The 22,214-nt window shown below is 57.9% G+C and overlaps 2 protein-coding genes across 3 annotated transcripts; both read left to right on the plus strand.

Annotated features, from left to right (window-relative positions):
• The first annotated feature begins 436 nt into the window (after positions 1-436).
• Positions 437-5,711, plus strand: PHLDA3 (pleckstrin homology like domain family A member 3). 2 transcript variants are annotated; one of them, XM_063418694.1, is made up of 2 exons: positions 437-2,108; positions 2,472-2,730. In XM_063418694.1, the coding sequence occupies exons 1-2, from the start codon at positions 1,757-1,759 to the stop codon at positions 2,591-2,593; spliced, it is 474 nt and encodes a 157-aa protein (XP_063274764.1). In that variant the 5' UTR covers positions 437-1,756; the 3' UTR covers positions 2,594-2,730. The 2 variants fall into 2 exon arrangements, with proteins under 2 accessions (XP_063274764.1, XP_063274763.1); XM_063418693.1 differs by having other exon boundaries at positions 1,754-2,080; positions 2,472-5,711.
• A 4,660-nt stretch (positions 5,712-10,371) lies between these two features.
• Positions 10,372-21,341, plus strand: TNNI1 (troponin I1, slow skeletal type; the record flags this gene model as incomplete). Its single annotated transcript, XM_063418705.1, is given in 9 exon segments — positions 10,372-10,524; positions 10,527-10,629; positions 13,003-13,031; positions 13,812-13,853; positions 14,363-14,494; positions 14,581-14,670; positions 15,139-15,315; positions 16,584-16,694; positions 16,996-21,341. Coding segments are annotated over 8 exon segments (834 nt in total), but the record flags the coding sequence as incomplete, so codon positions are not given.
• Positions 21,342-22,214: the final 873 nt, after the last annotated feature.

The raw sequence follows: 22,214 nt of genomic DNA on the forward strand, positions 1-22,214 counted from the left end.
TCCTGGGACACCTGGGATCTCTGCCAGCGTGGCGAGGTTGGCCCCAGGGAGCACGAACCAGTTCCTGGCTTTGCCAGCCGCCCTGCCCTCTTAATGAGGGATAATGAGGTGCATCTCATCAGTGCTGCAGACTTGCCCGCTGGCCACGGCAGCTGCCGGCAAAGCCCCCGGCAGGGACCGGGAGTGATGCAGGGGCTGGGGCAGGAGGGACTGCAGCTGGGGGGCTCTGCAGGGCTGGGTCTGTGAGGGGTGCATGAGCAGGGTGGGCCAGGGGATGGGCGCTGGGAAAGGGGCTGATCCAGCCCCCATCAGTGACTGCGGCACATTCCCCGGAGGATTTCTTCCCATTGCAGCCCTGACCTGCGTGAAGCACCCACACTCTCAGCGTTTGCAGGGGCGCATTCAGCTGCCCAGCCATCTAAGACTGTCACCCGCCCTGGCAGCCCATGGCCAGCTCAAGTCCCCAGATGTGGCCCCTGGCAGCCTGGCCTGGCCCGGGGAACCCCTCGGTGCCAGGCGCTGGCACAGGAACAGAGGGTGCTGCGGTGGCCGGGAACGAGACGGGCTGGAAAGGAGATGGTGTTTGGCTGCAGGGGAGGAAGGATCAGCAGGACCAGGCTGCACTGCCCCGGCCCTGCACCACGGCTCGTTCCCCCTGTACAGGTCCCACGAGGCTGGGGGATGCTGCTCCTTGCTGTGGGACAGCCTGGAGGCTTCAAATCCCTGTCCCAGGGGCTTTGAGAGGTGAGAGCTCTGTGTGCTCAGGCTGTGGCCCGGCACCCTTGGTGAGTGGCTGGGGAAATGAGTGGCTGTCAGGGGTTGTCCCCATTGCTGCTGTCTGTTCTCTGCTTTTGTCTCCCCTCCTGGGCAGCACTCGGGGTCCCCAAAGCCCCTGCCTGGCTGGTGCTGCATGCACAGCCCACTGTTCAGCTGGCAGTGCACCCCAGAAACCCTTGCCATGGCACTGCAGCCCATTGTGCCTTCTTGGTTGGCACTGCAACCCCCAGCCCCCAAGCCTGGTGGCACTGCCCTCTGTACCCCTGCCTGGCTGGCATTTTACACAGAGCCCCCTGCCCAGTCGGCCCTGTGCCCCACAGCCCACTGTCCCCACCAGCACTGCACCCTATAGCCCTGTGCCCATGGGGCTGCACCCCCAACAGCTGCTGCTGCACCCCCCAAGAGCTGCTCTTGCACCTCCAGCATCTGTCCCTGCACCCGGGGCTGTCGTGCAGAAGTCCCCCAGCCCTGCCCCATCCCACACCCTGCACCGCTGCCCTGCAGCCCCATCCCACACCCTGCCTGTTCACACCAAGACCCTGAGGCAATGCCTGCCCTCGGGCACCCCAAAAGCTCCTCCCGGGTGAAGCTGGGCTGCGCCGGGCCTGGCCGGGCTTCGCCTGGGCGTGAAGGGAGCCTGAGCGCAGGAGGGGCCAGGCGAGGCGGCAGGAATGCGAGTGGGAGAGCGGCCGGGCAAGTAGCGACAGCTCCTGGGAGCGCGGATCCCACACGCGGCTCGGGCAGGGAGCGGAGCCCGGCACGGGGCTGGTGGCCGGAATGGGGCCCCCCATGGCTCAGCCTCTCTGAGAGCCGGAGCAGAGGGCGGCGAGTCCCCGGGCACGGCGGCAGCACGGCCACTGCGGGGGTCCCGGCCCCGGGGAGCTCGGCTCTGGCGTGGAGCGGCTGGAATTGCCCCGGCGGGTAATGCCCTTCTGGGCCCGCACGAGGTGCTGAGGATCCCGGGGGGGCAGGAGCCGCGATGACCCCCGAGAAGGTGCTGAGAGAGGGGGTGCTGGAGAAGCGGAGCGGGGGCCTGCTGCAGCTCTGGAAGAAGAAGCGATGCCTGCTGACAGAGAAGGGGCTGCAGCTTTTCGAGCCCAAGGGCTCCCGGCGCAAGGAGCTGAGCTTCGCCCGCATGAAGGCTGTGGAGTGCGTGGAGTGGAAGGAGCGGCACATTTACTTCACGGTGGTGATGGACAACAGCCTCGAGATTGACTTCCGCTGCGCACAGGAGGACCCGGGCTGGAACGCCGAGATCACCATGGGGCTCGTGCGCTTCAAGAACCAGCAGGCGATGCAAGAGGTGCGCGCCCGGCACAGCTGCCGAGCAGGTACCGAGCCACCGTGGGTCAGGGAGCAGGACCCAGCCCAGGGCACAGGTTCCCATCCCTGAGTGGTTTGGGGAATTCCAAAGGGGATCCCATGGGCCAGGGTGGGTCTGCAGGTTGCTGTTCCATGACCCCATGCACTGGCTGTGACGCCCCAGGGGTTTTAGAAATGCTTAATCTGTACCCCTGGACAAGAACTTTCTAACATCCTCCCTCTGTCTGGGGTGGCCTGAGGGATACAGGGCCCTTTGCCGTCCTGCATGTGGTATGGGGTGGGGATGGTGTCTGGCCCCACTCCCCAGTCCCCTCAGGATGCCCCATGTCCCCATGCTGGCCGAGCAGGTGACAGGAGCCTTCTCTCTGCAGTGGTGCAGGTGGACGCAGCCCCGGTGGGACAGCCCAGGCAGTCGCAGCTCCCCAGGAGTCGGATGGAGATGGCCCTCGGCTCAGCAGGTGCTGGGGAGAACGGAATCCCTGTGGGCAAGTGAGGTCACCGCTGTGCAGCCCGGGATGAGGACAGTGGCCCCGGGGAGGCTGGTGCCGGCGCTGGCTCCCCCCATGCCGGGGCAGGACAGAGGCACTGCAAGAGCTGGGCTGGCACAGCCAGCTCCACTTGGCACGGTGGGGCAAAGGACACGGGCAGGGCCACCACCTGGCACTTCAGACAAGGCAGGAGGTGACATCCCTGCCTGGGGCCCCACCACCCTTCATTCAGCAGACATGCAGGACCTTGGTGCACTGGTGGGGACCCTAAGCCTCTCCTGTAGTACAGGGGATGGATGAGGCTGTGACTGAAGGATCCGTGCCTTCAGTGCCACAGGGAGCTCTGCCTGTGTGACAGTGACACTGGGACAAATGGATGTGGCTGGGTCTCAATTTTAAAAAGGGGCCAGAGTGCTGCTGCTGCAGCAGGGACCCCTCAGCAGGGCACTGAACCAATGGCAGGTGACATGGCTGTGCTGCTGGACGTTGTCTCACCTTGGGATGTCCTTGGGCTGTTGGGCAATGCTGGGGACCCCAATTCCCTGTACCAAAAGTTTCCCTAAACAGGACTTTCAGCTTCTTACTGTGGTGTTGCTTTGATTTGTGGGACCCCAGAGGGCACGCGAGAGCACAAATCCTGCACAGAGCTTTGCCAGTCATGACCCTAAACCAGCATCCCCAAATGCTCCAAAGCCCCCCACTGGCACCCCGAGGCTCCCTGGTCACCAATCCCGCTGTGCCTGTGTCCCCAGGGTGGTTTGTGTGCCAGTGGCACAGGAGCAGCGCTGTGGCTCTGCAGCAGGGAAGGGATGGCCCTGCCCCGACAGGCAGCGCAGGCAGCAGCACTCGGAGCCACCGGTGCGCTCCGCAAGCCGGAGCCTGAACCCAGCCCAGAGCCGGAGGCGCTGCAGATCCTGCTGGAGATTCCCCGGCTGCGTGGGAATCATGGAGCGTGGTGTCCTCATGCCCCGGGCTGCCACAGCTGGCCCCAGCTGCACCCTGTGGGGCCCAGCGGGTCCCTTCCCCCTGCCAGGGCAGCGCCGGGTGGCTTTGGGGATGGTGGCATGGCCAGAGGCAGCTTGTAGTGCAAGGGCAGGTTGTGCAGAAACAGGCACTGGGGGTTTCCACCCCACAAAGCCTCCTTGGCCAGCTGGTGCTCAGAGCTGCATTTACTGAGACCCCCGGCTGGCAGTGGAGGGGGAGGGGGCCAGGCTGGGGGGTGCAGATGAAGTCGGACCCAAACCCTGCACAGACAGCGCTGCACCATCCCAGAGTCATGATGGGGACACAAGGGGCTCCAGGGATGGTGGGATCCTCCCCAGGACATGCTGCAGGTGTGGTGCCCTGTGTGGACAAGCCCCAGACCAGGTCCCTGCACTTGTGTCAAGAGGGGATGGGCTAGTCAGGAGGATGCTGGTGCTTACACAGCATTTCCAGGGCAAGGGTCATTGTCCTGGGGTTTCCCCTAAGTCCCCAGCTCCAGAGTCAGGGGATCCAGTGAGGCTCAATCAAAGCTGTGTGAGCATCCCAAGCTTGGGCCGTGGTGGGTGCAGGGTGGGGAGAGCAAGGGGATTCCCCAAATTACCAGTTTTATCCAGTGTAATTCCATTTTTTCAATTTTTCTGCTCTCTTGCTCCTGTAAATAGGTATTTTCTGTTTTCCAACTGCCAGCAAGGAACATGCAGAGAAAATGATCAAGGAGGGTGTGTAAGCTCCCGGACACTGATGATGAGGCAGCAGTGAGGCCTCAGTACCCGAGAGCTGGGGAGGCATTCAGGCAGTCAATGGAGGGAGAGGACAATAAGAGAACACAAATCCCTGTGTCAGCGTTTCAGGTCCAGGCATGGGGAAAGTCAAGCTTTTCCATCCTCATCTTCATCCAGACCAGCACACATCCAGGGTCCCTGCCTGAGCCCCATAACCTCCAAGGACTTCAGAGGTCTGCAAGCCTTCAGGTTTGGGATTTTCTTCTGAGCAGACACCCACACCTACCTGACCCACCCTCAGTGGATCAGGGGCTGGGGGTCAGAGCCCAGCCACCGGCGTGGGGGTGGAAGGTGTGGTGGCTTCATCTGCCGCTGGGAGGGCTGAATGTCTCTGCAGAGGAAAAGTCACTCTGAGACTGAAAAACAAATAAACAGCCCACAGACCCAGCCAGGGAGTGGAGCAGGGCCAGGGCCAGAGGCTGGAGCATCCCCCAGCACCAGGGACGTGATGCCAGCACACTCCCAGGCAGCCTGGAAAGCAGGAGAGGACCCACGGGAAGCATTTCTCACCCCCTGGAGGTGGAGAAAGTGAGGCACAACATGGGATGGGGGGTGGGTTTGTGGCCCCTCAGGCCCCTCCAGTACATGGGCTCCAGTGGTGAGGAGGGGCTGGCCAGACCCCCCTGAGCCCCAGGGAGAGCCCCAGAGAGGAGAGAGGTGCCCCGGAGCACCTAGAGTTCAAAGGCAGAGCCTGAAAATCTGGCTCTGCTGCTCCCAGCCCGCAGTGCCCCTGCTCCAGCAGCCATCCCCAGAAATCTCTGAGGGTGCCCTGGTGCCAAGGCTGCTCTATGGGGCTGCCCCTTGCCCCCCACCCTGGACAGGGGCTCTGCCAGCACCCACAGAGACTGGCACCCTCCCTGCAGCACCACGAGGTGCACTGGGTGCAGGGGAGAGGAGTTTTTTCCACCTGATGACATCCCAGGTCTGGCTTTGGGATCAGTTTGGGGCTGGCTGGACACTCTGAGTGCCAGGGAGGGCAGTGGGGTCCCAGTGCTGAGACAGGGAGGTGCAGCCTGATGGTGGGACCCTGTGTGGGACCTCTTCCATCACCAAGTGCCCTGTGGAGAGGCTGGCACTGCCCCACTTCTCCTGGGATCATCCCTGGGCTTTTGCACGTGGTTCCTCTTTAGTTTTAAAACCAAAAAAACAAAAACAACAAAAAAAATCCCAGCTGTAGCAAGTAGCATTCTGCTTTTTGGTTTTAAGTCAACTGTCCAACTTCCTCCAGATGCTCCTAAAATGATGTCATTGTTGGCCACCCTTAATTACAATTCCTAAATCACTGGATCTTGGTTTGTGACCCAGCACCTGCCCAGAGCTCTGCTATGCCTGTGTGTCCACGCTGCAGGGGAGCAAAGGCCAGGATATCCCCAGCACTGCTGTGGGGAGCTTGGCCAGCTCCAATGAATCCTCCTGCATCTGGGTGCAGGAAGAAATAACTGTCCTTGTGCCACAGATCTGGGGGTGCTGAGGGGGTCAGGGCAGGGGTTTCAGGGGTTACACATTAATTCCCCAACCACAGGGTCCTGCTGGAGTGCCTTGGACTGGGTGTTCCAGGGGGTTGAGGACTGTGGCTGTGACATTCCCCAGCAGTAGAGCTGAGGTTGTGGGAGCCCATGGAAGGTCAGAGACTTGCCAGGAAGAAACAAAGCCAGGGCCCAGACATTGCTGCAGCTGCAGGGGGAACAACCAGCACATCCCAGTACCTGTCTGTCCCCCACCATCCCTGAGCAGGAGCCACTGGGCAGCTCTGGGGGTGGGGTGGCCCAGCCCAGCCCAAAGTGGATACTGAGATGTGTCTCAGAGACAGATGTAAAGGTCTGCAAATACCCTGAAAATGTCCAAAAACTCTGTCAGGGTCCCTGCATGGGCCAGAAATTTTGGATTATTTGGAATAATATTTTTTATTTTGATGTAGAATGTTTTGTCTTAGGCTGGAAACCAGCCTGGACTTTGTGAGACTGACATCACTGCTGACCCATGGCTGCCACTGGCACAGAACAGCCCAAATCCTGGTGAGGAGAGCCCACAGGATCTGCACTGGGAAGGTTTCATGTATCCCTGGCAAAGCCACTGAAAGCTTAAAGTCTTCAGTGGGTGGCTCAGCTCCATTTCAATTATGTCTTTCCACTATCCCAAACTAGGTAATTAATCCTTATTTAACGAAGCCTTTTCCACGTGCCAGGGGCACGAGGCAGGAGCCTGTGCTGTTCCTCAAGGGCCTCTTGTCTTTTGGGGAACCCTCCTCAGCTTTGGCACCTTCTGCAAACATTTCAGGTCTCCCCAAAGTATTCAAGCAGAGAAAAACAAATTGTCCATGATATTTCTAGAAGTGGAAGGTGCTTCTTGCATTTAGGGATAATTGTCCTGCTGTGGCATCCAACCCCAGAGCTGCCTCCAATGGATTTGCCAAGTGGGGAGGGTGAGTCCCGTGCCCATAGATGGAGGGGCTGGCATGGGCACTGTCCTGAGCTGCACCAGGCCCAAGGGGGTGTCTGGAGCTCGGGGTTCCCAAAACAGGGGGCTGTGGCTGCAGGAGCAGGACACAGAACAGCACAGCCCAAAGGGATGAGAACCCTCTGCCCTGTCAGGCAGTGGGAAATGGGGGTGTTCTGGTGGGGCTGATGCAATGGGGTGAAGATCAGTGGGGCAGATAAACTGGGAGAGGTCTCTCAGCCCCATGGGAAATATTTGGGGTCTGGCCTGGGGCTGTTCTGGTTCCCAGGCCAGGCTGTGATGATTATCCAAATTCTGGCCCCCTTTCCATCTCAGGGCATCCCTCAGGTTTGGTGGGGCTTGTTCACAGATGCAGCGGGGTGAGGAGATTCCCCCCCCCCCCCCCAGGGCTGCAGAAGGCATCAGCTCTTAGAGAAATATCCTGGGAGCATCCACTGCACTGTCACCAATCCACAGAGCAATCCACAGGTGGGACTGGTTGGATTCCTCAGGCAGCTCAGGAGGGGTGAGAGCTGTCAGATGGTCTGCAGGAGAAACACCCTCAGGAGACCATTCCTCAGGAAAAGTTCCATGGCCCTTCAAGACTTCATTGCCACCTGACCCTGCAGCCTTGCAATCACCTGGCTTAGGGGGTGACCTGCTGTCCTCTGGTCCCTGAGCTGTCCCACAGAAGGAGAACCTTCTCTCACACCACGGTGAGTCTGTGGGGCATCATCTGTCCCAGTCCTGTGACATACCTGGTGCAACTGGGGTCTCCTGTCGCCCCTCAGTGCTGGACTCTGAGCACGGCAGTGAGGGGGAATGGATGTGAGGATGAGTCCCAAAGGACACCAGAGGCTCAGCTGTCATTTCTAAGTCCTGGATGCTGTGGAGCTGTTGTCTTTGTGAATTCCATCGGGGTTGATGGAATGAGGACAGTGGTTGAGAGAGGGTGAGGACAAGATGGTTGGGAAGGTTCCAGAGGAGCGGAAGAGATCCCTGCAGCATTGCTTCAAGTCCATTTCTTCTGGGAGACTGGCTTCATGTGTGGCAGCTGAACTGCTCACAGGAGTCAGATATCTTTGCATTTGGAGTCCCAAGACCTGGAGGAGCCAGGGACCATTGGGCAGCTCTGGCAGCACCTGCTGTGGCTGGGGGGCTGATGCACCAACACCCTCCAGGGATTTGGAAAGTCCAGAGGGGGAAAATGCCTCATCCCTCTAAACATGTGCCAGGGGTTCCACTTGTAGGAGACTATGCACAGATGATTTGTAGATCACAGGGACATTCAGGGACAAGCTGCTGTCCCTGGGGACCTGGTCCTGGCTGGATCTGACCTTCCCCTACAGCTCTCTGGGAATTTTCTTGGTGGCATCCCATGGGGAACCCTTCCCTTCAACCAGTGGCTCCCAGGGGGGATATTTGATTTATTGCAGCAGCAGCAACACGTGGACATGGACACGGACAAATCACAGAATCACAGAATAGTCTGAGCTGGGGAACCACAAGGATCACCGAGTCCAACTTTTACATGAATGAGGATCAAACCCATGATCTGGGTGTTATCAGCACCCAGCTCTGACCAATGGAGCCAATCACAGATATATTTTTATTATTTTGCTCTGAATTTGCCCTCAGCACTGCTCTACCCCATAGATTTCCAGCCTGATCCTTCCCACCCGCAGCAGCTCAGAGTGGTGTCCAAGGCCCGGGTTGCACCTGATAAAACAACTCCTCACCTGGAGGCAGCTCCCTGTGGTTTGTGACCAGGGTTGGGGATGGGGACTCAGAACGTCCCCTCTCAGCTGGGGAGGAGGGATGGGAGATCTCGGTCCCCTGCCAGTCCCTCTCTGCAGCCCCCATGGCAGAGCCGGGGCTTTGAAACCCATGGGAAAAGTCCAAATCCAGGGGTCCCATTGCCCCATCCCTCTCCTGCCCTTTCCTGCTCCCCACTCCGGGTCCGAGCAGAGGATGAAACCCGAGACTGGAGCAAATGGCATCCGAATCAGCTCCCGCCCCATCCCCGCAGCTGCGGGAATGCAGCGCCTTTGTCACGGGCTAAATTTGGCTCCTCTGTGCTCGGAAAACAATCCCAAGGCAGCCGGGAGGAAAGATGCTGGAGGCCTGGCCCCGCGGGGGCTTTTCCTTTTAAAGGTCTAATGGGGCTGGTTAAAGCCTCCTCCTCCGCATGGGGGTGAGAGCAGATCCTCTGCGCTGGCCTTTGGAGCCGGGGAATGGTCCTTGCAGGGGTCCCGGCTGGGCTGGATGCACGGAGGTTTCTCCCCTGCCCACTGGGACTTGCTTGGTGCAATTCACACGAGGATGGCACTGCCACTGCCAGTGCTACTGTCACCGATCTCCCACCAGCTCCTGTTGGTGTCCAGGCAGGGGAAATGAGCTGGGAAGGCTCTGCAGGATGGGGGCTGTCTGTGCTCCCCACCACCGGAGCTGCCCCACTCCTGCATCTGTGTGTCCCTCCTGGCCATTAAACCCCAGGATTAACATGCCAGGCGTTGTCCCTCCTGGGCACCATGTTGGGAATTGTTTGCTCCTAATTTTGTCCCTAAAAATATCCTGGGGAACAGGTGCTGCCTGCCCTGCAGTCCTTGTCATGCAAAGGGACACTGGCCAAGGGGCTTTGTGGGGAGCAGAGGGGGCCAACAGCAGCTTTTTCACTGCTTTTCATGGGGAAACTCAGGGCCTGGGAGAGGCTGGGAGTTGCTCGAGCATGCCAAGCTGTAGAGACCCAGCTCTGTTGGTGAGTGGGGCTGATCCTTGTCCTTAAAGAGGGGCCTGTGCCCTTCTTGGTCCCCATCCCAACCTGGCCTGAAGTGTGACCCCACATTTGCTGGTTTACGCCATCACCCCGCAGCAATGCAGGCTGCCCTGGTGAGGCTCACTATCCTTCTCTGGTGGCTCCCAGGAGAGCCCTTGGTCAGTGCTGTCCTGTGTGTGCCCCATCGTGCAGGGGTCAGCATGGCAGCAGTTCCCAGGATATTCACACCCCCTCCCCTACCTTTTCCAGCATCTCTGGAGCTGTCACTGGACAGACGCAAGGCAGAGATGCCAGGAGGATCCACCCCATCCCCATGGCATCACCAGCACTGGTCAGCCTGAGCCTGTCTGTGTGTCCCCAACAACCCACGGGTGAGCAGGTGCTGCCTGGGCACCTTTGGGGCATTCCAGTGCCCAGGGGGCTCCAGAAGAGCTGGAGAGGGACTTTGGACAAGGGCCTGGAGGGACAGGACAAGGGGAATGGCTTCCCACTGACAGAGGGCAGGGTTAGATGGGATAGTGGGAAGAAATTCTTCCCTGTGAAGGTGGGGAGGCCCTGGCACAGGATGCCTGGGATGCACAGGACTGCCCCATTCCTGGAAGTGTCCAAGACCATGTTGGACAGGGCTTGGAGCAACCCGGGCTAGTGGAAGATGCCCCTGCCCATGGCAGGGCTGGGACTGGATGGGCTTTAATGTCTCTTCCCACCCAAAGCAGTCTGGGATGATTCACATGCAAACAGCCCTGGAATTCCCCAACCAAAGGGGGGTTGTGGGTGCCCTGGGACACGAGTGCAGTGACACACGGGTGACCTGTGTGTGTCCCTGTGTTCCAGGCGGTGCCCCAGGTGTGAGCAGCAGTCCCAGCACTGCCGGGGCTTGCAGCAGATATCTGCAGAGGAGGGGATTTGTGCTATTTTTACCGACCACTTGCAGGCAGGGCTGGGATTCAATACCCCCTGCTCAGCTCCAGCCCCGGCAGAGCGTGGCTGTCCCAGGGCCAGGCGTCACCTCCCTCCGGCACTGCCAGGTAAGACACTGCCCCTGCCCTGTGCCCTCCTCCAGGTGTGCTGCATGGGTGGCATGGGCACAAGACCCCCAGCACTGGGGTGTGACACAGAGGAACCCCCAGCACGTGAGTCTGCCTCAATTCCTCCCCCTCTCTGAGGTGGATCAGACATTTCCTCTGCTCTTGGAGAGAGGGTTGGAGAGGCTGCAATGGGGACAAAGACTTTGAAGCTGATATTTGCCTGTTTTTTTCCAAAACGTGGCAAAAAGGACTGTTTGGGGAGCACTTGCCTGAGTGTTCCAGCCTGGCTCACTGGTGGGAGGTTCAGGGTGGGAACAGAGTGTGGAAATGTGGTAGCTGGGAGAGCACTTGTGGTTTGTCTTCAGCCTCCTGGGATGGGGGAGGATGTCAGGATTCACTGTGTTTGGGTTTATGGGACTATTTCTTTTAAGGATTTCCATGATCCAGGGTTCAATTAGCTTTATAAGCTTTTTATAGCTGGGACAGTGCAAATAGTGCAGAATTAGCTTGTCCAGATCCTCTTGTCCCTATCAGGGAGGGAAGTCTCTCATGGATGCTCCAGATCCAGCTGGAGTCCAAAAGTCCTGGCACTGGGGATTGCTGGGGACGTCTCACTGGCACAGCTGAGTTCCCGCTGTTGTTTGGGAAGCCAATTTAGAACTATCTGGCCTTAAAATGTGACTGACCTTGGTAGAGGTCGTGAGCTCGAGGTGTGGTGTGGATCCCACCCCAAGGAATGCTGGGCTTTGCTCCAGCAGGGGACAATGGAAACACTGAGAGGTGCCCAGCCCTCGCCAGCTTCAGGGAGACAAAGGCTCCTCTGCCGCCCCCGAAATAAACTGGGAGGCAGCAGCTGGGACCCAGCCTGGGCAAGGCACCAGGGCTGCTTGGTGTCCTCTGGGATGTTTGTCACAGCACCAAAAACCTCCACAAAGGCAGGAAACAGGATCTGTCTGATGTGATTTGAGGACAAAGAAATTCCTGTTCTTGGGATTTTTCCTTGTGAATCGAGGGATCTGGATTGGGAGGCTCTGGGGAGAAGATTCCTGCTGCGATTTTATTACATTCCCCCCCCAACTCCATTTATTCAGGACATGACTCTGGCTGAACTGTGGGGGCATGGGGAGGGAACAGGGACAAGGGGACAGAGCCAGGAGGTGCCCTGAGATTTTCCTGGCACAGGCTCCACACAAACCTGGAAGCAGCTGTTTGAGACCAGCTTTTCATTTCCTCCAGCATGAATCTTTGGGGTCTAAAGCAGTTACCAAATTTTGGGGGATACAAAAGGATCAAGGCAAAAACTCCCAGCTTGTCCATTTCACTCCTAAGGAAAAGGACTAAACCCACACCCGGGAAATGCTGTTTGTTGACATTTCCCCCCACATTTTTCTGCTGCTTGGGCTCCCAGAGTGCCCCAGCTGCTCAGCACAGGAGGGTCAGCAGGGCCAGAGCAGGGCCAGGGGAGCAGCATGGGCTGGAGCACCTGCCAGGGCTTGGGATTGCCAGACAAATGTAAAATAGGAAACCCTGAGTGTTTCACGTGGAAGGTGGCTGCTGAAGGAACCTGCTCAGCTGTGGGCTCTGACTTAGAGAATCCCAAAATAGTTTGGGTTGGGAGCGACCTTAAAGCCCATCCAGTCCCACCCCTGCCATGGGCAGGAACACCTTCCACTATCCCAGGTTGCTTCAATCCCCATCCAGCCTGACCTTGGACACTTCTAGGGATGGGGCAGCCACAGCTGCTCTGGGCATCCTGTGTCAGGGCCTCACAGACAGGAATTTCTTCCCAATATCCCATCTAACACTGCCCTCTGGCAGTGAGAAGACATTCTCCTTGTCCTGTCCCTCCATCCCTTGTCCCAGAGTCCCTCTCCAGCCCTCCTGGAGCCCCTTTAGGCACAAAAAGGGTCTCTCAGGTCTCCCTGGATCCTTCTCCTCTTCAGACTGGACACCCCCCAGCCCTCTCAGCCTGGTTCCAGAGCAGAGCTGTTGCTCAGGATGGTTTTTGGCTCTGCCGCTGCCCACGGGAGCTGCAGGACAGGACTCTCTGAGCCGACACAGAGGGAAGGCCCCGGGGCACCCCCCTTTCCCCTGAGATTTCCAGCCTCCATCCCTTGCCCCGAGCTGGGGCGGGTGACGCTGGGAGCTTGGGAAAAGCCCCGAGGAGCAGCAGCCCGAGCCCTGCAGGGCCGGCTGGCGGCACGCTGCAGCTTGCCCGAGCTGCAGTCAGGTTTTCCCGGGGCCCGGCTCGGCCCGGGTTTGGCAGGGGATGGAGGCTGCGGAGCCGCTTCCCTCCGCCGACAGCGCGGGGCAGCACCGCACCTCGGCATCGCTCCCTGCCGCCTCCTGCCTCTGTGGGCATTTGGGATTTGCGCCTTGGCTTCAGCTTCTTTCCCTTTCCTTGGCAGGGAACAGCGGACGCCGCGATGCCAGAGCCGTGAGTAGCTGGAGTCCCCTCGGATCCCACTGACCCTCGCCCGGCTGTGCGTGTCACTTGGGGATCAACTGGGAGACCCTGCCCTGCCCCAGACCTCTGTGGCATTCATTCCCCTTGCAAAAACTGTCTTTAAATGCAAACTGTTCACCCTTTCAATGTCCCAGTTCAAACCTCGGGGCTTTCCCAGATCCCAAAATGCGGGTCTGAGGGGGACAGCCCCTCTGGGTTTGCCGTGAGGCTCTCTGTAGCACACTGTACAAACAGAACACATGCCCTGGTGAGCAGAGAAGGGAGAAACCCCCTGTAAAACTTTCCTGGAGCAGTGACAGGGGGATGTCCCTGCTGCAGTGGGAGTGGGGGACTGAGGGTGTCTGAACTGCCTGCGACTGAGCCGGGGTTGGCACGATGGGCACAGAGCTAGCTCACCTGTCACACCTGAGTGACATTTTGGCTTTCTTAGCTACGGCCCTGAGCTCCCACTGCATTTCCAGAGGGCACATTTTCCTCAGGCCTGGCTCACATGCTGGTGGCAGCTGTGAGATACAGAAATAAGGAACCAACTGCAACCACATGAGATGCTTTCCTAGACTGTCCCCTCTTTTTCATTCTCATTCCTTGATGCCCTGTTCTCTCCTCTTGTTTTTCTCTGCTCTTCCCTGGCTGCTCACCTACCTGCAGGGAGGTAAGTGCCTTTCCCTCTGGGAGAGACCTTGGTGCTGCTCGGCACTTGCTGCGTGTTTGTTTTCAAAGGGTGTTTTCTTTCCCTCCCCTTTCCCCTAGAGAAAATCCAAGATCACAGCCTCACGCAAACTCTTGTTGAAGGTGAGTCCCGAGGGCTGGAAACTCCCTGAGGTTTGTCTTGCTGGGGAAAGGAGTCAGGTTGGAGCACGTGGTCGGTGGGACAGGGATGAGGAACAGCTCAAGGATGGGCTGTGGGGATCAGCTCCCACCCCATCTTTCTCTTCTCACTCATGTGGGATTTGTGGTCCAAACAAACCTCCCCTGCACCGAGGTGGGGAGAGACCCCCACACCTTCAGCTCTGAAGCCTCAGCCTGCCTGTGCTCCAGCACCAGCCTGGGGGCTCCCTGGGCTCTGGCTTGGGATAAACATTCCCTGCCCTGGCAGAGCCAACGTCAGCACCCAGCAGGACCACGGCCCCACAGCTCCCAGGGCCCCACCCCAAAGCTGTGGGGAGGCTTTGATGTGTGTTTGGGGCGGCAGGGAGGGGCTTGGCACACTGCACTGTCCCATCCTACAGACGTGCAGAGTGGCTCAGGGGGAACCAGGGGCCTGTTCAATTCACACTTCTGCCATTTCCTTGTCCTCACAGAGTTTGATGCTGGCCAAAGCCAAGGAGGAGTGGGATCAGGAGATTGTGGACAAGCAGGCAGAGAAGGAGAGGTACCTGTCTGAGCGGGTCACTCCACTGCACACCAGTGGGCTCTCCTTGAGCCAGCTCCAGGTATTCCTCAGGCCCGAGGGTGGAGTGAGCTCCTTGGGAACATGGAGGGGCCCCGCTCACTGCTCTCCTGTTTTCTTGGCCCCCAGGACCTGTGCAGGGAGCTGCACGAGAAGGTGGAAATTGTGGATGAGGAGAGATACGACATTGAAGCGAAATGCAACCATAACACCCGGGAGGTAGGAGGGAGGACAGGCTGGCTCCTTCTGGAAACTCCCTCCCAGTGGCAGCTCTGGCCTCAGTGGGGATGTGTCATGGACCAGGCTGAGCTGGGATGTGGGACAGGCACCAGGGTTATCTCAGGGCTGGTGTTTGCTCTGCAAGGCACCACTCAGAGCAAGGTTCATCCCTGCCCAAGGGAACTCAAACTGTCTTTGGGGTCCACAGAGAGGTTCCCCACTGTCCTGGTCACTCCTGTGGGTCTGAGAGCTTCTCATGGTACATTTGCCACCTGAGCAGGCTGGGCCCAGCCCTCAGCCCTGCTCTGAGCATGGGTGGGCAGAGCCTTGGTGGGGGTGGTTCTGCAGGAGATGTGCAGACCCCTCTGGGGCTCGATGCTGGCAGAGCCTACTGCTTCTCACAGGGGCTCTTTGTGCAAGGCAGCCAAGCAGTGACCTCCCACTCTTCCTCCTCCCATGTCCCTGCAGATTAAAGATCTGAAAATCAAAGTTCTTGATCTCCGAGGGAAGTTCAAGCGCCCCCCCCTGCGCCGGGTTCGTGTCTCAGCCGATGCCATGCTCAGGGCCCTGCTGGGCTCCAAGCACAAGGTGTCCATGGATCTCAGGGCCAACCTGAAGTCTGTCAAGAAGGAGGACACGGAGAAGGTGGGTGCCTCCTCTGGAGGCTGGAAGTGGACACGCTTCCTAGGGGTGCCCTTGCCCTTCTCCAGCGTTCACCCCTGGAAAGAGCCTTGTGAGGCTGTTCCCATTGTGGGATGTTGTGGGACCATGTAGGACCAGTTTGACTGGGCCAGGCAACTGGTGGATGGTAACATGTGAGATTTAGGGCTGTGTCTGTGGTGGGCTTCCTTCCCAGAGTGTGTGGAGGTCTCTCACCTGGGCCAATGTGGCATCACTGCTGAGCTGCCCATGCAGAGTCTGATCTTTGATCTTGTAGGGAACCAGGAGAGCTTCTGTTGGGCACACTCATACCCAGGAAACTCCCAGGGAACTCCCAGACCCAGATTAGATAAGACAGAGCAGCCCAGCACTAGGCCTGAGATAAACGGCCCACTTCCCACCAGCTTGGCAGATGTGTGAGAAGGGAAAGTCTCAATGCCAGCAATGCCCAAACCTGCCTGGGGTGTGCAGGTGCCCCAGCACCAGGAGCTCTGCCTCATCCCCAGGTACGGCTGGGCACCCCTCTCCCCAGAGAGGTTTCACTAGCTTGTTCCACCTCAGCAGATTGAATGAGAATTGGGTGAGCAGAACTGGGTGAAAAATCTCAATTTTCAGCTGTTTTTCCTTTGTCTCCATATTGTGGTATATTTCCAGCCCTTTGGACAGAAAACTGTGCTTACAGGCCTGGGCACCAGGTGGAGAATGGATCTGGGTTTGTTCTAGATGTGATGAGATGGTGTTGGGACACAGCTTGTAATCTACAAATGCTGGGGCTTGGCAGAGCAGACACCTGGGCACACTCCCAGAGTTGCTGTCACCTCCCCTGTCTGCTCTGGAAGCGTCTGCCAGGCTCCCACTGTCACCAACAATCCCAGTCCCCACCAAAGGCTCAGAGAAGGTGGAGGTGGGAGGGCAATGCAGGAAATGTTTTTATTTCAGTAAAAACATCTGCCCCACTGTGCTGGTGTAAACCCAAAGTCCCACGAGGTTTCTTCCTCCTAAAGAAATCTTTCTGGGATGATTGAGGCTTCTGGTGCAAGAATGCAGCTTGGCCAGGCTTTGAGGAGGGGAGTATCCACATGGCTCCAGACCTCCCTGTTTACCACCTCCCCAGCCACCTCCTTGTGCAGGGACACACGGCAGAGGGACAGGGGCTTTAGGGGCAGCTATGTCCCCCAGCAGAGGGCTCTGTGCAGGGGAGGGACGGGGCAGGGCTGCCAGCCCCGGATCCCCCAGTCCCGTCCCTCCCGCAGGAACGCCCTGTGGAAGTGGGCGACTGGCGCAAGAACGTGGAAGCCATGTCGGGGATGGAGGGCAGGAAGAAGATGTTCGATGCTGCCAAGTCCCCCACGGGGCAGTGAGAGGTAGGGCTGGGTCCTGATCCCCCCGTGCTCCCTCAGCCTCCTGGGCCATGCTTGGAGAGACGCAGAAATGCCCCCACTCCCTACAGAAAAAGGCAACCCATCCCCATGTCCCCCCCACACCTGGGGGTGGGGGCCTGTCCCACACCTCCCTGCCAGCCCCTCTCCTCCTGTCCTGGGTGCTCCCCTCTGGGTGTGCTGCCTGTGCCACCCTCACCCCGTGGGCATTGCTGGCACCACTGTCAGGCTGCTGGCAATGCCAAAGCCTCTGCCCCTCTGCCCCTCTGCTGTTTCTTTCCCACAGGAGCACTGGGAAGAAGAAGATCTCCATCCCTGCTGCCAGCCTGCTCTCACTCCTGCTCTGTCCCTTTGTGCCCTTCCCTGAATTCCCACTGAGCTGAAACACAAGGACAATGGTGTGGGAAGGAGATCTGAGCTTCCTCCTTCCAGCAGTGCCCTCAGCCCTGCTCCTGCTCCTGCTCCTGCTCCTGCTCCTGCTCCTGCTCCTGCTCCTGCTCCTGCACAGTGTGCCCCCTCTGTCAACCCAAGGGCCACTGGCCACCTATCCCCTCCCAGCCCTGCAGAGATGCCCCAGAGGCAGCTGCTGCTCCCCCAAGTCCCCTGCCTGGCAGCTCAACCCGAGATGTGTCCCCCGAGATGTCCCTGTGCAGCCACACGTGTATTAAAGGACGTGTCCTGGGCTGAGGTTGCGTGGGCTTCTCACTGGGAGAGCTCAGCCCAGGGCAGGGCAGGTCACCCTGCAATGGCACCTGGACACCACACTGGGGTCACACAGGCTTTGGGCTCATCCCTTCCAGCCCCAGGTTGCTCCTCATGTCCCACCAGCTCTGCTGAGCCCCCTGGCCCCATTCAGAGCCACATTGCTGGGCCTCAGGGCTGCAGCAGCTTCCCAGCCGCCAGGCTGGGTGAGTAGAGCTGCCTGTTCTCCAAGCCCCACTTCTCCTGTGGTTTTGGAAAAGCCTCCAGAGCTCCAGACACCAACTCCTTCACCAGCTGCCCACCACAAGCACTGGAGCTGTGGCAATTGGAGCAGCCCCATTTCAAGACTTAATTCCAGAGATGAATCCATATTTCAGGCCAAACAACCCATGCTTCCCCCTGCAGCCCAACCATTTCCTGTGCCACAGCCCCTCAAACTGGTCAGTGAAAGCAGCTGGGAATGTGTCAGCTCATTCTGGAGCAGGGCTGGAGGAGTTAATTAGTGAGAATTCAGACTACATGGGGTCTCCTGACTGGGGCACTGCAGGAGATGCTCAGCCCACACACACAGAGCAGGCTCTTGGTAGCTGCAGCAGTGCCTTGTCTATGTCCCCAGGGCATCCAGAGCAATTGCAGCATCCACAGATTCAAGGCCACACCACACTGGGGTGTTGCAGCACCCCCCATCACTTTGGAGTGAGCCTGTAAAGTGCAGAAATGCAATAAACTGGGAGCAAAGGGCAGGTCCCAGACAGGGCTGGAAGGAAACTGCATCAAAAAGTGTGTGGGCTCCAAGAGAGACCAACCTTCTCAGGAAAGCAGTGCATTCCCTAAAGAAAGGGATGGGAAAGGATGGCCCCATGCAGATGGCTCCTGCAGGACTTCCCACAGCAGACTCATGGCTGGGAGTGAAAGAGAGGCTTCAGCAGGTGGGTTTGAGCTTATCTCCCAGACAGCTGAATTCCTCTGGCATCACATCCCTTCCTTTGGCCAATTCAGGGATACTGAGCCAAGCTGCTCACTGTCCCTGGGCACAGAAGTGAGGGAGGAGACTGCTGGGGACACTTCTCTAGCCCGGCCACCAGCACTCAAGGCTGCCACAGCACCCTGCAGCTCCTTCATGGAGGATTCAAAACTCATATGCAAACTCTTCTCCAAATCAAGAATGGACCAGAGGAGGCTGCCACTGGAAAATTTGCTCCCTTGGCTCAGTCTTTGGGATGCTCAGTCCTTGTCCTTCCACCTGACCCTCCATCCTCTCAGCATCTTCCTGCAGGACTGGAGCAGTTGCATGGCACACAGAGCCTTTCCCGCCCATTTTTCATCTTTTCAAGCTTAATTTGGCCAAGCAGCTGCAGCCTAGCAGGATGCCAGGATTCCTTTGTCCTCATTCCAGGCACTCCAGGACAGGTTCCAGGCAGGCCCAGCCCCGGGAAGTTTCTCTGTCTTGGCCAACAGCAGTGGCTAAGCTGGCAGAGGTGACTGAGATGGTGCAAGGGAGACCCCAGGAGCTGCCATGGCCCAGCCTGCCCCACACTGCAGGCAGGAGGTTTTGGTTAGCAGCTCAACCTCCCAAGCTCAGGGCCCAGCTGGGAGCAGTGCCGAGGCCTGAGATCCTGGGATCTCTCTGGGAATCCCCAGAGGGAACTCATGCAGGTCCTGGCAGAGGAAGAAAGATGTGCAGAGAGTTAATAACTGTGACCTGACCAACTGGTAGAGCTGGAAAATGAAAGAGAGGTTTTGTGGAAACAAAGCCTTCTTCAGGCCTGGAACAGAAACAGAAAATGGCACAGCAGGGGCTGAGAACATATCTCTGAACTTAGTACAATTATGCTAATTTGGTAATTAAAAAAAGGGGTAGAGTTTGTGGGGTGGGGAGGGATGGAAGGGAGATGAAAGGCCACAGGGGTGCTGGCTGCTGTTCACCAGGCCCTGGTCAATGCTGGGCACTCAGGCTGTCCCTGTGTCTGTCCCCATGCCTGTGCCCATGCCTGTCCCTGTGCCCAGCCTGCCCTCAGATTCTGCTCACCCAAAGCTGCTGCAGAGCCTAGGCGCTCCCCAGGGTGATTCTGCAGTCCCAAAGGAGGTCAGGTGTGCTCAGCAAGGTCCCAGGGCCGACATGCCCTTGTCATGGGCTATAGGTGGCTTCCTGGGGCCACCTTGTGTTTTAGATTGAGTGGGGAAAGAAAAAGCCACCCCCAAAACTTTTCCCTCTACAAGACTCCCTACTCTTTCAAGGTATAATGCTCCCCAGTCACTGGGTCCCATTTTCATCCCTCTCGGGTGGAAAACCACACTGACTGCCACGGGAAAGCAAAGTTTTACAGATTTCAGTTTTATTAGGAACATGGAAGAAGTGCGGGAAAAAAAAGTTCTTTTAGTGGGACTGAATCTCCAGGGGAAGATGCAACAGTCAGCTCTGAGATCTCCTGGCTGGATAAGGGACTGGGATCCAAGTCTTCCTGTCCATCTCTGCTCTGGAGCTGCTCCTGTGGCCCTGGACCAGCTGGGATCCCAGCTCTCGCCATGGCAAAGGCTGAGCCTTTCATTTGGGATGTACCTGGCTTCCCTCACCCCACAGCTCTGCAGTCCCATGCTTGTTTCCCTCCCAAACTCAAACCTCACTTTCTGCTCACTGAATTAGAAAGGAACCTTCCAGTACATTTTTTTCTGAAAATTCAGCCCCAATTGAAGACTCACAAGGCTGTTCTCAGGGAGAGAGCCTGATGCTGGAGGAGTCACTGGTGCCTCTTTCTAGAGGAACTGGAAGTCAGCCCTGTCTCCTTGAGCTGAGCAGAGCCCAGTCCCCAATGTCCTGCAGTTTGCTCCACTGCAGCCCAGATCCCTGGAAGAAAACAAAGCAAAGCACTAGAATCTTAAAATTACACAGATTTCAAATTAAATTGGACAGTAGGAACAAAAATATCAAGGCAGTATGGACTTCTGAAAACATCCCTCCTTGCTGGTTGTAACACGGTCCCTTCCAAGTTACAGGGACTGTGTGACCTCCTTGCTGACCAGTCATACTCAGGGACACCTGAACTGTGCCCAAATATTTCCCTGAATATATGCAGCTCAGCTGGAGGCTGGAGGGGGTGAAGTTTATTCCATGGCCTCTGCTGGTGACTGCAGCATCTTGCCCTGCACAGGGCTGGCCCAGGCCGCAGTGCCTGAGGTGAAGGTGAGACATCACCCTGGGACCCCTGTGGGCTCTGGGTGCAGGATCAGACCCATGGCAGGGCCATGGCACAACCCCCTGCCACCCCTGACTCATCACGGCTGGTCCTCTGTGGCTCCTGTGGTAAAAACTGGGAAGGCATTTTCCCCTCCTGGACCCCCCCAGTCTCAGGTGCTGCAGCTCTGGGCAGGAGCAGGGGTTAGGGTGAGCAGGGCATATCCCTCTTATCCAGGTTCCCCTGCTGGGCCTGAGCCCTGTCCCTCACTGCTCACAGATTCCTCAGGAATCACAACCAATTCAGGGGTGTCCAGGGACAGGACAAGGAGCAATGGCCACAAACTCAAACTAGAAGTTCAACCCCAACATGAGGAAGAACTTCATTCCTTGGAGGGTGCAGTGCCCTGGAACAGCTGCCCAAGGCGGGCCTGGAGTGTCTCTCTCTGGAGATATCCCAAGCCCAGCTGGATAATTCCCTGTGTCCCCTGCTCCAGGTGACCCTGCCAGGCCAGGGGGTTGGGCTGGCTGATCCCTGGCGGTCCCTTCCAGCCCCAGCCACTCTGGGATTCTGTCACTCCCTGTGCTGTGAGGATGCAGTTGTCACACGGCTGGCAGAGAGGCGTGCCTGTTCTGTCCATCATCCAAGAAGTTTGCACTGATGTCACTTTTGGGGGATGTCCCTTGTTTGCCATCAGATCTGGAGTGTCACAGGGATAGCATCTGATGAGGAGGCCGACCTGCAGGGAATGGAATGGGAACCTGAAAGACAATGAGAGCATGGTGGAATTTCTGAAGCAAGATTTGGCTTTTTATTTTTAATAAAATGCTAAATTCAAGAGAAAAATAAGCCTTTGGTAGCTGGTGCCAGGCAGTTTAGACAATGGATATTCCTTTCCTAGGAATATTTTCTTTCCTAGAAGAGGCTGTGATTTGGCTTGGTTCAGTTTCTGAGCAAGCACCAATTCCAGACCCTTCTACAGAGCTCTCTCTGTACCATCACACACACCTACTTAAAAGCTGAATACATTTTATGGGGAAGAAGAGCCCTGGACCATTCCAGGGCCTGCAGAGCACCATCCCAGGGATGCAGGGAGACCTCCAGCTCCTACCAGAGCTTTTAAGTGCTGGGGAGCCCCTGGGAGCTGTGGCACCACTACGGTGTTGGGATGGAGGCAAGCAAGAGTCCTGGCCATGGAGCCCCATGTCCTAGCTCAGGAGGGAAGCCTGGAAAGAAAATGCTGCTCCAGCATGGCAGAGCAGCAGGGATGAGCCTTGGGAGACAGGGAGGAGCTCAGCCGTGGCTGAGGGACCAGCACAGCACAAGGGATGGAAGTGGAGGGTTCATGGCTGGGCCCTGGAAGAAGCTGAGAAATGCCGTAATTACAGCACAGTTGTGGTACCTGGGAACTCTCCACCACCCTATAGCCAAAGAAACAGACTGTATGAGACACAGGACACTGTTCCCAAGGGAAAAACCAGCCCAGCTCCTTAGAGGGTATTAATGAGTTCTGCTGCTCACACCAGGGAAGCTCTGGGCTCCTCCTCGGGCAGGTGCAGCTCCCCTGGGCAGAGCAGGGGAGAAGGGCTTGGCCCTGGAGCTTCCCTGCTCAGGGCACATCCTGCAGCTC

This window comes from Prinia subflava, chromosome 23 (genome assembly GCF_021018805.1).
Source record: "Prinia subflava isolate CZ2003 ecotype Zambia chromosome 23, Cam_Psub_1.2, whole genome shotgun sequence".
NCBI classification, from domain to species: Eukaryota; Metazoa; Chordata; class Aves; order Passeriformes; family Cisticolidae; genus Prinia; species Prinia subflava.